We start from the raw sequence: 16,169 nt of genomic DNA, 5'->3' as shown, positions 1-16,169 counted from the left end.
AAGGGACTGCTCCTTGTGGCTTCCCCTCTGGAGTTCTTCTTTGGAGTCTCTGCTTTTTGGGATCTCCTTTGGACTTTTTCTCTGGAAGACGGCTCCTTGAGGTTTTGGGGCTCCGACTTCAACTTGGAGCTTTGGGCCTTTCAAATGGAGTTTTCGGCTTTGGGACCTCGACTTTCGTCTTTGGAGCTTCTGGAGTTAGGGACTTTCTTGTTGGGTTTACTGCTGCCTCAGTGAGCTTAGCTCACGAGGGTTTTTCTGCATTGGGACTTTGCCTGTATCCTGCCTGGCTTGCTGGTGAGTGACTAGGATTCCCACATGGAGACTGGAACTCTGTTGGGGAGCGAGCTTCATTTCATCAGATCAGCATTTAGGGTAGACTAGGCAGTCTCTTTACCTCTTTCCCTTCCACATTTCCCTCTTTTTATTAATATTCCAATTAAAATTGTTAAAAGTTGCTAATAATTTTCCTGACTTAAGGGATAATAATCAGTGACCACTTTTTTATAACGCTCTTATTTAGTCAAAATTCCAATTTAACCATTATATACTCTATATCTTTCCACCCCCTTTTCAGCCAAACTCCTTGAAAAAAACACTAGATACCTGTATTTCCTTCCTTTTCCTCTTTTTAAAAAAAAATGTTTTTACAGATATCCTCTTTTTACATACCAGAATTTCTTCTAGTATTCTTAGTGTCCTTACCCCTTCCCTTCCCAGATAGCCATCTCATATAACAAAGAACATTTTTTAAAGAGGAGAGGTTAAGAGGAAGGAAAAAAAAACAAATACAAAGAAAAAGTCTGAAAATATGTGCAATGTACCATACTCACAGATATCCCATTTCTATAAAAGAGGAGGGAGTGAGAGAAGGGGAAGAAGTCTTCTCATATCTCTTCGTTGGGGTCAAAGAAATTCTTTTCAATTACATTGTTAATTGTTCATTCATTTCAGTCATGTCCCAACTCTTCCTGACCCCATTTGGGGTTTTCTTGTCAAAGATACTGGAGTAGTTTGCCATTTATTCTCTAGTTCATTTCACAGATGATAAAACTGAGGCAACTAGGATTATGACTTGCCCAGGGTCACCTAGCTAGTAAGTGTTGGAAGTCAGATTAGAATTCAGAGAGATGAGTCTTCTTGACTCCAGACCTAACTCTGGAGACTAGGACCTGAACTCAAAGTCAGCCTCAAATATCCACTTATCAGCCAGAGAAAGTCTTCACAAGCTTGAGGTAGATATCCCCCTAGCTCACCAACAGGTTTGCCACCTATCAATTACTCTCAACATGGTTTAGTCCAGTGATGGGCAAACTATTCCTCGCAGGCCAGATCCAGGTCATAGTTTGCCCATCACTGCCTTAAGCAATTCCCTAATCACTAGGCCCCCACATCCAAATGTAGTGATTAGGGAATTGCTTTAGGCAGTGATGGGAAAACTATGGCCTGGATCTGACCTGCAGGGAATAGTTTGCCCATCACTAGTTTAATCTATCCGCCAAGATGATTTTACCAGGATGTGGCTGCTTCTTATGCCAGAGCTTCTTGGAGTCACAGGTGAGAGTTGGGGGAGAGTTGGATACCAAAGGTGGATGAGTAGCCCTGAAAAGGGCTCAGAAAGCCCTCACTCTAGAGGTGCTAGTCCTCCCTGAACACTCCATAAATACCCAGTTATTTTTAGAACAACATCAAATAGCAGGAAGGAGAGTTAGCACTCTTGCTTTACTACTATATTTACTGGGAAAGCTTCTAAGGTATTTTGATTGCATTTGATGCCTGCTTTTGATTTCAGATATTTTTCAAAGTCCCTTTATGCCAATACCTGAAAGAATTTTTTAGTATAATGTATTTCATCAAAGGCCTTTTTAGTATCTATTGAGAAAATTATATAGTTTGGATGTTTTGTTTTTAATATGATTATGCTGATTGTTTCCCAAATGTAAAACTATCTCTATATTCCTGGCATTAATCCAACTTAAACATAATGAATAATTTTTTGAATGAATTGATATAGTCTGTTTAATAAAATTTTATTTAAAATTTTAGAATTAGTGGTCATAAATGACATTGGTCTGTAATTCCTGGAGTGCCTTCTTTCTCAACTTTTGAGAATAATGTGTAGTTTTGGTAATAATTGTTTTTTTAAAGTTTGTTAGAATTATCCTGTGAATCCATTACGGCCAAGAAATTAGATCATTTAAGATCTCTACTTAATACTCAGCTAGTGTAGGTTATCTTATATTTCTCTATTGCTTTTTTATACTGTTTTTAAAACATATAATTGTGCAGAGTAGGTTCTAATAGTTCTTTATATTTCTTCTGGTTTTATTATGATTTCACCTTGATTTTTGCTATTTTGATTTCTGTGCTGTTCCTTTTAATAAGCTTGACTAAAAGTCTGTAAATTTTGTTCATCTTTTCAATGAACCAACTTTCAGCTTTTAGTTCTATCACTTCATTGGTCTTTTTCAGTTCCAGTTTCATCTTTCTTCTCTAATTTTCAATGTCTCCTTTTTTATGTTTTTTGGGAAGTTTACTTTGGCTAATTTTTTTAAAGTAATATTTAGTTCTACTTCATAAATGTATGTTTTTTTGTAACATGATTTTTTTCCCTCCTTGAGGACTAGTTTAGTTGCATTCCAGAAATATCAGCATGTTTATTTCATCAATATATGTTTTTTTAAAAAACTTAATTATCAATTGTTTCTCTGATGTTTTCTCGCCCACTCATTATTTAGGTTTACATTGTGACGATTCTTATGAGCATGGGTCTTTTGTTCATAGTTTTTAACTATAATTTTTTACTGAATTATGGTCTGTAAACAATGTGTTTACTATTTCTACTCTTCTTCATTTATTTGCAATGTTTCTGTGCCCTAAAAAACAATTTTTGTAAAAGTTTCATGTGGTGCTGAAATATGTATATATATTTTTAGCAGTTCCATTTAAACGTCTTTTAAGACTAATATCTCCAACAATTTGTTCAACTCTATGTTTTCACCTTTATTTATTAAATTTGCCCCTGACTGAGAAAGGGACAATAAAAGTTTGTTGCTATTATTATATTATGTCTTCTTCTAATTCAGTTCATTTTTCCTTTGTGAATTTAAATGTTGTAGTATTTGGAGCACATTACGTTTAATACTGGTATTGCTTTTCTGTCTATGGCTCCTTTTAGCATAATATAATTTTTTTGTTTATCTCTGTGCTGTGAATTTCTGCTTTTAGTTTGTCTGATAGCATGACTGCAACACCTGCTTTTCAGAGATTCCCTGTTGCAGAGTAAATTTTGTTCGATCCCCTCATTTTTATTCTGTTTATATCTTTGCTTTTTAAAGAGTAATTCTTGCAAGCAACAGATTGTGGAGTTTTGTTTTCCTATTCAATCTGCCACTCTCTTTTGTTTAATTACATTGTTTAATTTAAATGTTGTTGAGTTGTTTCAGTCTTATTAAAGTCTTTATATATATATATAAATATATATATTTATACATATACATATATACATATATACATATATATATATATATAAACCATTACCTTCTGTCTTAGTATCAATATTATGTATTGGTTCCAGCAGAAGAGCAATATGAACTAAGTAATGGAGGTTAAGTGACTTGTCCAGAACACACAGGTCAGAAATGTCTTTAGGTCAAATTTGTACCCAGGATCTCTCATCTCTAGGCCTGGCTCTCAATCTACTGAGCCACTGAGCTGTCTCCCTTTCCAACTCCTCATGACCCCACTGGTGGTTTTTCTTTTTCTTTTTCTTCTCATTTTTTAATTTTATTTTTTAGAAAAATTTTTTCCATGATTCCATGATTCATGTTCTTACTTTCCCCTTCACCCCTCCAAACCCTGCATCCGATGCACATTTCCACTTGTTTTAACATGTGTCATCGATCAAGACCTATTTCCATATTATTGATAGTTGCATTTGTGTGGTAGTTTCGAGTCTACATCCCCAATCATGTCAGCCTCAACCCATGTGTTCAAGCAGTTGTTTTTCTTCTGTGTTTCCACTCCTGTAGTTCTTCCTCTGAATGTGGGTAGGGTTTTTTTTCCCATAAATCCCTCAGAATTGTCCTGGGTCACTGTGTTGCTGCTAGTACAGAAGTCCATTACATTCTATTTTACCACAGTGTATGGGTTTTTTCTTGACAAAGATAATGGAGTGGTTTGCCATTACCTTCTCCAGCTCATTTTAAAGATGAGTAAACTGAGACAAAAGGCAAACAGGATTAGGTGACTTGGCTAGGGTCACATAGCTAGTAAGTGTCTGAGGCTGCATTTGAACTCAATTGTTCCTGACTCCAGGCCAGAAGCTCCAGCCACAGTGCTATCTAGATGCCTGATTGCTTTGTTTTCTACATTAACATTTAAAGTTATGAGAGTTGGGTTTAAGTTATCTTCCAATTGTCTCTAAAATTGTTTTCTTTTTCTCTGAATTAGAATTTTCCTTCTCCTTCTCTGCCTCCCATTATTTTTGCTTAATCTACTTTAAGGCAAGAGATTACTGTGTGGTGGCTCTCTTTCCATCCCCATGACCACTTCACCCTTCTATTTGCTATTCTTTCACCTAGTTCTGCAGTTGTACTTGTTCATTCCTTTTCTTTAGTCTTTCTATCCAGTTATTGAATTCTTCCTCATGTAAGTAAAATCTCCCTTCTCCTCCCCTTTAACTTCTTTTGTTAGTGACCCTGGCCCACCTTTCCCTGGAAACCTCACCCATTCTCCCATAGTCCCTTTTCTTACTTAGAGCAGACAAGAATCATTTTCCCTTCACTGTTTGCCACTGACTTATTTGGAGTTCATCACACATCCTTCTTAACCTTCTCCCCATTCCCCCTCATTCTGCAATTTAGTCCCACAAAAAACAGGGTGTTGGGAGACTTTAGGCCTATACCGCCATCATTCTTTTGATTAAGTTCTGATTAAGTTCTTTTTTATCCTTAGTTCAATGAATACTGTTATGTTGTTGTTTTTAACCTCAGAGGAGTTTTTCTCTCTCTAGCTTTTCTTGTTTGTTTTGTTCTCGCCTTTCTTCTAGGAGGTCATTTCATTACTTTACTTGGTTGCTGTATTTGTTTATCTTTCTTATGTTTCTCTTGTCTGGGGTATTTGCAAAGCAAATAATCTGTTTGAGTTTTGTTTGTTTGTTTTTTGTAGACATGCTTCAAATGCCTCTCTTTTATTGAATCTCCATCATTTAGCATGGATGAATTAGCTGAGGTCTGTAAGGTATGCTTTGGGGTTCATCTTTGGGGAACACATTATTCCATTTCTGTCTTAGGTTTCTGGTGGGTACCAGTTGTTAGTCCTGTTATTAAAAAATCTGTCCTTCATTTTTAAAGCTCTTTTCCTAGACTCCTGTAGAGTTTGTTGTTTGTTGTGGGAACTATTAAATTTAATCACTACGTTTCTTGTGGTTTCCATTAAATGAGAAAATATTTGTAAAGTGCTTAGCACAATGCCTGGTACATATTAATCACTTGATAAATGCTTCTTCCTTTTCTTCTTTCCATCAGGTTTTGTTTTTGGAAGGAAGGAAGGGAGGAAGGAAGAAAGGAAGGAGGGAGGAGAAAAGGAAGGAAGGAGGGAAGGAAGCAAGAAAGGAAGGAATGGAGGAAGGGAAGAAGGGAAGGAGGGAGGTGGGAGGGGGAACCAGGTTTTATCAAGTACCTACCATGTGACATGTACTTTGGTACTTTGTTTTCTGTATTCTTAAATTCTGGATAGTTTCCTTGTATGATTTGTCACAATGCGTTTCTTTTTCTGATAGGTCTAAAATTCTCAATTTATCTCTATGCATCCTGTCTTTAAGATTAATGCATTTGTGAGCCTAGAGATCAAATGTGCTTTTAGCATTATTGCTCCTCCTCTTCTCCCACATCATCCTTCACTTGGGTATTTATATTCCCAATCTCTAGTTCTCTCTTTTGCTTCTTTGAAGATTCTTGCCACGGTGGGTTCAAGGTTTTCTATTCTGCTCATTACTTCTGAAGCATAGACCATAAATTCTGCCATATGTTTGCTCTTTCAAGACTCTGACCTCTCTTGGACCACTCTGGAACATTCTGCTAAGGTTTCCTACTCTCTTGGGAATTCATAGTTTTGAGTTTCATTAAGTGTGCTTGTTCAATTTTTTCCATCTTATAATGTTTCTTTAGAGAGATGTGTAATCTCTTGGATGTTTGGTAGTCATCTTGCCTTCTGTTTTTAGTATCTTCTTATTGACTTATCTGCTTGTGTTCTAGGTTTTACTGGATTTTTCTCCCTACAGAACTTTGGTGATTCTTGTCTTTTCCCCTTATATTCACCTGTTGCTTGTTTTCTGATTCCTTCCCCTTTTATGGTGGCTTTATCCTCACAGCTAGATGTAAAAAAATCTTAGCTTTCTCTCATGCTGAAGAATTTCCTTTTTACTAGCATTAATCTGTATCCCAAGCAGTTTCTGGGGGAATGTGGCTAGTCCCAAATGGATTCCAGGACCCTCTCTTTCAGTTGCCATGCAGGTACATACATTGGCCCCCGTCCCAGTTCCCTCTAATCTTTAGCTCTCAAGCAGGAATGAATTGGCTAAAACCCCTTTCCATAAGACTGGTGGAGAGTAAGGTAGATATTTGGGCAGAGTACCTGTCATCTTGGGATTCCTTAAAACTAAGGTTGATCCAGGAACTAGAAAAATCTGATAATCTTCTCTCCCTCTTGCCATCATCTCTATCTCACATGCCCGAGCAGAGCTGAGGTTCACAGTTTATGGCAATAGAATGCTAAGTGAAAAGAAGTGTGGAGTTTTGCCAGCAGTCTATAGCAAGAGGGAAATCTCTTCATGGATTTCGACATAAAAGCTGTGGGTCAATTTGTATACCCTGCCAGAGTATGGAGGCTGGTCAGGGAGAGACACTGAGTGAGCTCCTTAAGGACTAGTGCCTCCTCACAATTTACTGATAAAGCTGTTTCTTGGTCAGGTTCTTTGCCCTTACAAACAACTATGATTGCTCTATCCTTGGTGCATAATTCCTCTTTGTGGGAACCTTAAGTGTTACTTGGGACTGGAGAAAATGTCTAATCTTCCATCTTATTGCTTTATATGACCGAGTAGGCTTTACTTTCTTTTATTTCAGTGGTAAACACAGTGCTTTCTTCCACAGGTTGGCACCAAAAAAGTGTGATATTGGGAACACAACCAACTAATTTTCTCTTCACATTCTACACAAGTTTTCCTAAATACTAAATTAGTAACCATCTGTGCCTTCTGTACATACCAAGCATAGCTTCTTGTTTTAAACAGTGACTCAAGATGGAATGTGAAGACAGGCAATGCAAACAACTTACTTTCTGTCCATCACAACAGAAAAGAGACATCAGAAGAAACATTGAGGGGACGGGCCCTTAGAAGCTTTTCACTTTATTCCTGAATTATTTGCAACAAAATACTGAAATAATTACCAAATCATAATCTAATGGCTATTAGTGAAATCAGCTTAAAATATCAGCTAAGAAAATATTTATGAAAGCAATAGAATCTTCCCCATCTCCCTTTTGTCACACACTTATAGCTCTGCCATCCAGTATTTTGTCTTTCTTTTAGAGAGATGTTTTCATGAATCAAATGCTCTGATAATTTTTAGAGGAGAGATAAAAAATAAGTAATGGTAGGAAGAAGGAGAAGAATCAAATTAGATTCCATCAGGTTTGGTACTTTTTCTTCATTGATTCCCCTTTACTGATAACATTTTTATCCTTTTAGAATCAAGAAGAAAACACATGGATAAGTTGTGTCCTGCATCACTGCTGAATCTTATTCCGACATCCGCCTAGGCTATCTTGTCATCTGTTGCTGCCACTATCATATTCCTCCATGCCTAAGCCAAAACTCTTCACTCAGGACCTCCAGAATTCATGCCCTCAGTGTCTCTAATCATCTTTGAAACTACCCATCTGAATACTACCCAGCTGTCTTAACTGGTGTCTGAGTGAATCCAAACTTACCGAGCTCATTATATCTAACTGGTGCCTAACTCAAACTACAGACCAAGTTTAACTTTCACATCCCATTTAGGCTCATGTACACACCCTTGCCTCAAAGATATTTTTCTGTTGCCCTTTCTTTCTACCTCTTGTCCTTGTGAAAAGCATCTTCTAATTGACTTTCCTATATATCAAATCCCCATCTGTTTTACGCCCCAGATACTCTCATCTCTAGTCACCACACTCCTTTATGTGTCATCTTCTACAATTAGAATGTAAGCTCCTTGAGGGTAAAAGACTGTCTCATTTTTTAGTATATCCATACTTAGAATCATGCCTGACACAGAGTATAATATAATAATGCTATCTATATAATAAATTATTTTCCATGCTTTCATTCACTCAGTCATTTAATATGATGGTGAGATCACAAATCTATCAATGCCCATCAAAGTCTTTAGGATCAGAGAATTAAATAGGACTTCAGTGAGGCAAGAGGTCACAGAACCTTTTTCAGAGATTTATTTATTTTTGCTTTAGAAAGATCTGAGTTCATCTCATGAACACAAACTGAGCATAAATTCCCCAGAGAGCTTCCTTGTTGTCATCAATTAATTTCTCCTGGAACACTTCTAGGGATGGGAGTTCTTTTCTCTCTAGAGGCAGCCTAGCCTACTTTGGGATAGCTCTCATTGTTAAGAAGCTTTACTCCTGTTAATCTATACCTTCTGTCCATTGCTCCGGCTTCTTCTTTCTGAAGCCAAGCTATACAAGTCTAATTTGTCTTCTACATGGCTTGCCTTTAAATATCTGAAGAAAGCCATCCTTTCCTCTACCTCCCTCATTCCATGCCTTCTCTTCTACAGCCTAAACACCTTCTAGGTACCTCTGATCCTGGAAAGGCGGTTTACCCCTCTCTAAGAAATAAATACAAGCCACTAAACAAGGAAGTACTTTAAAGGCCCTTCTTCTCTCAGTTGTAAAGGAAACTCACATATAGAGTTTGAATCTGAAGCAGTGATGATATAACATACCATCAGAAGAAATTATTCTCCTTGTGATTTAGTTGGAGAAGCAAACATCTTAAGAGTTGTAGAAATACTAATTATTTCATTAAATGAGAAGCTTCCCCTGGATATAATGTCAAAGTCATCTCAAATGACTGCAAGAGAAATCTGAGAAAATTAAGTATAAACTTTTTTATTTGTTCTCTTGACTCTTTCTTTAAAACCACTTAAAGTGAGATACAACATTGGGGTAGGACAGAATTGACCTAGAAACCAAGAAATCCCAGATTCAAGTCCTGCCTCTGACAAATATTGACTGTGTGACCCTGGGCAAATCATTTAACCACTCAATGCTCTAACTCCCTAAAACAAAAAGTGGCAAAAAGGGCACCAAATTGAATTGGTGGAGGGGGTTTCATGACCTGGGAGTTCCCTATACCACTTCATAAATAAGACATCAATATGATAGTCTGTACGCCTTTTGTCAGTTCCACAACACTTTTTCTTAAATTTACTCAATGTTAGGAAATTTCATTGCTAACATCAGATAAAAGAAGACGGGCTCTTTAGTGTTATAGATTGTAGAGAAAGAAGAACCTTAAAGGGGAACTGATTCAATATCCTTGTTTAATAAACAAAGACATTGATGCCTAGATATATCAAATGCCTTGGCCAGACAAGTTAATGGAAGAGTAAATCCAGGATTGATGATCTCCAGGCCACAGCTCTTTCCACTACACTGTCTCAAATGTAGTTTCTTAAAAAACAAATCCATACCAACAAAATCCTTCATATAAAGATATTTAAATAAAATCTCATGAGATTCACATGCTGGGCCAGGATCAGCTTCCTCTTACGTTCCTTATTCCACAAGAATTCCAAATCCAAACCAATTCTGAGCCCAACTAAAGGCAGTTGCCCCTATCCAAAGGAGGTGAATTGGGGGGATACATTTTGCCACTTTTCCCGGTGTCTAGCTGGGGCTAATTGACTTGGATTCTGTTTACCTTAAGACTGGATACCATCATTACCACGGCAGTCCCTGGGCTAAGCCTGTCTCCACAGTGCATTTCATATGCTTCCTCCCTGACAGGGCTCATCAATTCCTATTGCATTTTACCCAGCCAGGGCCCAACACTTTCCCCTGGGGAGACCTTTGCTGCTCTCGATACTTAACCCCTGAACCTGGCCTAATCCATCACGTCCAGCTGAATGGTGACACAGATGAGGCCTCTCCCCAAAGGTAGGGCTGTCTTCATTTCCACTGGGAAAGCAGAGAGAAAGCCTCCCTGGCATCTGTCTGCATGCCTTTTGTTCCCATTGCCTGGCACTCCCCACAATGCTGACTTTACTGTGGGGCTGCCTGGCTGCATTAGTTGGGCCCTGGGCGGGAGGTGCATTCAATGCAGCAGCATCTCTGTAGTCATTAAATTCTTAGGAGGTTCCTCTGGGAATATCTCACAGAGCCCTCTTTCCTTGGGCATTCCCGGAAGGAGAAACTATAAATCAACAATAAAGTTTCCCCTCAAAGACTTCAAGGAAAAAACCTTCACACATTCTATTGCTAGCTCTCTATCTGGATTTTACTGAAGGGATGAGAAACTCTTAACTCCAGAGGGGAGAATTGATCTTTCCTAAATCTCACACATGGCTAAGCAGCAAGCACACCTTAATAAAAATGTGTGTGTGTGTGTATGTGTGTGTGTGTGTGTATGTGTGTGTGTATCAATGAACATCTCTGACGTACCTCATACCCGAACTGTAGCTCGTCAGCAGTCAGCATAATGATATCATCATCAATCGCAAGCACAGCTTCCGTTTCAATCTCATCATATGGAAAGAAACGGTTACTCAGTTTGTTTTCAGCTGTTCTCACAACTTTCAAAGGAACCCGGATCTTGGGCCAAAGAGAATCTGAGAAGAAACACATCAAACAGGAGAAAGTGGTTATGAATTTTATTTTAACATAAATACATTACATATTTGCATATGTAATATGTACATATTATTATTTGTAATATGTAATATGTAAATATTATTAAAATACATAATAAATATGTTATTATATTTCTACTTCTAACTGTTTCCAAATGGAGGAAGGGAATGGTGCTAAGAGACAGGCTCAGAAAAATGAGCTCATCTCAGTGGCAATGAGGCTTAGGAAAAAACGCTAACCTAGGGGCAGAAGACCATGTCTGAGTTCTATCTCTCACACTTACTGATTGTGGAATCCTGGGCAAGTTGCCTTACTTCCCTGAATGTTGGTTTTTTCCTGAATAAAACAGGGGTGCCAGTACTTGTGCTGCAAACATGAAGGTATTGAGGTATAGAAAGAAAATGAACAATATTCAAATGTTGGATAAATGAAAGCTATTACAATCATAAGCCTAGTAGTAGGAGGATCGTGGCTATCTTATTAATAAATTTAAAAACTAATCTTTCCTAAGTACCTACTGTGGGGAAAACACTGGGTACAGCTCTAAGCATACAAAATGAAGTTATAAAGTTCTTTTCTTCAAGGAGTTTATACTCCAACAGGAGAAAATAAGGCATGCATCCAAAGAATTATTACAACAGTTAGAGTAGAGGAAATACAAATGAAATGATAGTTAAAAGTACATTAAAACTTTATTTTGTCTCTTGTTATTGCTCTCTCTCTCTTTTTTAAGACCCTTACCTTCTGTTTTAGAAGGCAGAGGAATGTTAAGGGCTAGGCAATGGGGGTCAAATGAGCTAGGAAATATCTGAGGCCAGATTTGAACAAAGGACCTCCCATCCATAGGTTTGGCTTTCAAACCACTGAACCACCTAGTTACCCCCTGTTCTATCTTTTTTGAGGGACAATGAAGCCAATGATTCTTGTGGCATCTTTATGTGGAAGCCAGAAATCTTTCCCCATGCCGTATATGATGAGGCAAGTGACTGACTCAGTCTTTCCAGAAATGCTAGCTGATTATTGTTTCTGATCTGATTATTGTTTCCAGAGCTAGAGGTAGAAAGGAGCTCACTTGGTTTGTTTTTTCATCATGTCCATTTTTCAGGATATATTTCTAATTTTCAGGCTCAGTTACTTAGCATTTGCTAGACAGCATCACATCCATCTTGATTTAAGTTTTAAAGGTTGATGATGGGAGAACAAGTCTTTCTTCCCATGCTAGTCATGACTTTGACCAACTCAGCTTTAATTTCTTTAAAAATAAAAAAAAATGTTCAGTTTAGGAGATTATCAAATGAAAACATTTTGGTAAAATGTGTATCTCCGGAAAGTTTTTTCTTACAACATAGCAGAGAAGACAGGAAGGACAGAGCACAGGCAACTGTTTTAGGAAAGAAAACCTGGGCACAAAGTTGTTTAAGTGACATAAGCCAGGTTTAGAGCAAGCCTACTGGGAATAGGCCACCACATCTCAATGTTTTTACCCCCAGATGAAGATCAGAGCTCTCTTGCTCCTGTACATCTTATGTCCTTCCCCCAATTCATAAGAGGAGGGCCACCAGTATTCTACATGCCTCCCTCACATCACATTCTCCAGACCTTTCAAGAAGCCAGCAGGCTCCCCAGTGGTTGTTGCTACATGATGTTATGGGGTAATTTGAGGAAAGGTGTTTGGGATAAGGGAATTGAAAGGAGGATGTTGGAGACTTGGTAAGTGGATAAATTAGGCTTCAAGGTAGGCTGGGATTAAAGGAGATTCAAGGTATAATAGGACTGAAGTCAGGAATATAACACAGAAGGGAAACAGAGATCTTCTTGGGAGAAAGAAGTTAAACTAAACAGGCTAACACAGCAGGCTTACAGACTGGGACTTAGACTCAAACACAAGCTGAGGGAAATGGACTAGACTGAAATTACCAAACAGGCTTTAGTTAATTTCACAGGAAGGGACCTGTTTTGAAGTAACACCTTCCTTCAAGATGGATGCCCAGCTTCCCTCTAAGCCCAGAGTATGTTGTCTCTTTCCCTCTTTTCTCCCCTCTTGATAACTAACAGACAAAATACACTAAAGAGAACTATTGAAACACAAAGAGTTTAATTGTTTGAAGGATGTTGGTTAGGAAGGTGGATTAAAGGAAAGCCCTATCAGTTATCTCAGGAATCTCAGGTGGGGAAGGGAAGTAAAGATGGAATCTAAGTAAGGACCTGCCTCACTCAGTTTTACAAAATGCTATCTAAAAGAAAATAAATGATGATTTGATTAAATTATAAATAATGCTGTCAATTAGATAACTCTTCACAGATTTAACTCCTCTCTAATTATTCTCCTTATAAACTCCACAGCCACTAAGGTAAGGGAGGGAAGGCAGGGTGGTATTAGGAAAGGAAGATATAAAAGGTCTATCTAAAATAATAATTTCTTAGGTAAATATATCAATGCTAGGCTAAATTTCAATATTGAAGCTAGATACTCTAAGAGCTCGATCATTGACTTCCTCCCTCCAAGGAAGATCCAGTCAACTGCCCCTCCTCAAGATTCTAAAACCTCTAACAGCTTTTTGGAACTCAGCCAAAGCTAGAAAAAACTATATCCCCCAATTCTGTACACTACAATGATGAGCCCCATCTTCTCTTGAATCATTTATCTGACAAAATCCTCCACGCCTCTTCTTGTACATAAGTCCCCTTGGTAACAGGCTCCTCTCTGCTTATACTCCCCAGGAACCTTCCTGCTGCCCTCTGACTGATGCCCAACCTCAACCCCTCAGTCTGTGGCATCCCCGGACAGTGCTGCTGGAAGGTTAGTAATGGGCCCTACTTCAGGGCCAAGCTCAGGACCATTCAGAGAACTTCAGGCTGCCCAATGCTACTGTACACCTGAGGTCCTTTTCCAGCTCTAGTTCTCATAACCCTATAATTGTCCAGCATTAGCTGATTGAGCACGCAGATAAGTCTGTGTGTACAGCTGACCTCGCATATGCTCCAACTGTCCAACCCGTAGCGGCTGAGAACGTCTCTCGTGCCTTCACATCCTGTGACATCTCGCTAGCACCGAGGCAGCAGGTTTGTTTGAATGAAACAATTTACTTTCTGGTCCCATCTCTCTCTTTCTCTGTCTTTTTCTCTCTGTCTACCTGTCTGTTTCTCTATCTCCCTCTCACACACACGCACACACATGCACACACATGAAGACTAAGGAGAGTGTTCCGCACACTGGCCACTCTGGTGAAATACATATATTCCTCCACGCCAGCTGGCATTTGTGTTTTGACCAGCTGAACATGTACAGGATGTTAAAACCATGGAGAATTTGCCATATTGTTTTTCAGATGTGGATGTCCAGAGATGTCCATTGTAGAAATAGAACTGATCTGGCCACACTATCCTGTGGTGTTTTCAGATGTCCAGAAAGGCCTGAAGGGAATAGTGTTGTCCCCAATTTTTCCTCCCCACGAAAGAATCCTGCTGGATGTGGGGAGGGGGGGGACAGAGGAGAGGCAGTCAGTGAGGACCTGGGAGGAAGGCACACCCCTAACTGGGACGGGCACTTGGGGAACAACGGAAAGTGGGCAGGACGACTCCCAAAAGGCGCCTTCCAAAAGCACTCTGATCCCACACTTTACTAATGCATTCGTCCAACTGAGCCATGGCCTAAGTAGAGAAGACACGTCCCCTCATCTCAGAGTTTACTGCCCTTCACAGACAGATCCTGGCAGTGCCCCCAGGGAATTAGTTCATTGCTCTTTGACAAATGAAGAAGCTTCAGAATTGGTCCAGAGAGAGGGTCCCCAAACCCATTGGCAAGCCTAGGTTAAATGCGGTCTTTCTTTCTCTTGCTCCTTTGTATCTTGAATAGAATGAGGCTGGTCCCTGGTATCTTGTGTCTCCTCTGGTGTGTTTGGGGCAGGGGTGGGGAAAGACCAAACTGAAAAGTCACCTTCCATTCACAGAGTATCTGGAAAAGCATTTCTTAGACACTTGGCTAACTTTTTAACAAACAAACATTTGAGCAGGATGAATCAGTAACCTCATTCTCTCTCACAGGCCTAGTTTTTAGCCCAGGCTAAACAGGGAAAAAAGGAATTTTTGTGTCATTTTAAAAAAGACTAATGGGTATTCACTAGCTCTTTCCTCCACGTGGTTCCAAAAGAGATGTGTGAGCAAAGGAAATGTTTTTCCAACTTGGCAAATGTGCTAAAAAGTGTCTAAGATGACTGATGATGACCCCAAGACCATCCAGGACACCATTACCACAAGCACAACCACAGGTCTCAAGGATCAGTACTCACTCCCCCACCAAATTATTAAAGCACTTTAGGAAATCCTAAGTTCCCCTGGGCAGCTGGAATCCTGAGACAGAAGCATGGAACGCTCGAGCTGATGTTATCAGAAAATGGCCCCATTCTCCCATCTAAGACAATATTAATTTGAGAATGAGGAAGAGCATTGACTTTGGAGTCCAGAGCCCTGGGTTCAGATCCCATCTCCCCTCATTACCTGCATGATTTCAGGCAAGCCATTTCCTCTCAATTTTCTCACTGGTAAAATATAGTGACTAAATAGATGATTTCTCAGTCCCTTCCAGTTCTAAACCCTATAATTATTTGCCATCTCCTCTGGATTTCCCATCCTGCCATTCCAAAGCTAAACCGACCTTTGCCTGCTAAACTATTAAAAAAAACTACAAGGGGGCAGCTGGGTAGCTCAGTGGATTGAGAGCCAGGCCTAGAGACGGGAGGTCCTAGGTTCAAATCCGGCCTCAGCCACTTCCCAGCTGTGTGACCCTGGGCAAGTCACTTGACCCCCATTGCCTACCCTTACCACTCTTCCACCTAGGAGCCAATACACAGAAGTTAAGGGTTTAAAATTTAAAAAACAAAACAAAAAAAAAACTAGTTAAATATGGTCATTGGTGAGGAGGGATAGATGGATGTTGCAAGGCTATCTCAATCTCGAAACTAAAATTAATTAAAATATAAGACCAGAGGACAAGGGCAGCTGGGTAGCTCAGTGGAGTGAGAGCCAGGCTTAGAGATGGGAGGTCCTAGGTTCAAATCTGACCTCACACACTTCCCAGCTGTGTGACCCTGAGCAAGTCACTTGACCCCCATTGCCTACCCTTACCACTCTTCTGCCTTGGAACCAATATACAGTATTATTCCAAGATGGAAAGTAAGGGTTTAACAAAAAATAAAACATAAGACCTTACATAAACTTATCTGACATGTACAAGGCAAGAGATTACCTTACTGAGG

At 39.2% G+C, this 16,169-nt stretch overlaps 1 protein-coding gene across 1 annotated transcript in view; it reads right to left on the bottom strand.

The window, feature by feature from the left end:
• LOC123252571 (exostosin-2-like) overlaps positions 1-16,169 on the bottom strand; it is a 202,399-nt gene that overhangs the window by 46,574 nt on the left and 139,656 nt on the right. Inside the window, exon 9 of the mRNA XM_044681858.1 lies at positions 10,726-10,892. Coding sequence (XP_044537793.1) covers positions 10,726-10,892 — 167 coding nt within the window. The remainder of the gene's footprint in view (positions 1-10,725; positions 10,893-16,169) is intronic.

This window comes from Gracilinanus agilis, chromosome 6 (assembly GCF_016433145.1).
Source record: "Gracilinanus agilis isolate LMUSP501 chromosome 6, AgileGrace, whole genome shotgun sequence".
NCBI classification, from domain to species: domain Eukaryota; kingdom Metazoa; phylum Chordata; class Mammalia; order Didelphimorphia; family Didelphidae; genus Gracilinanus; species Gracilinanus agilis.
The sequence above is the reverse complement of the archived record's forward strand: the minus strand, read 5'-3'. Positions and strand labels throughout refer to the sequence as shown.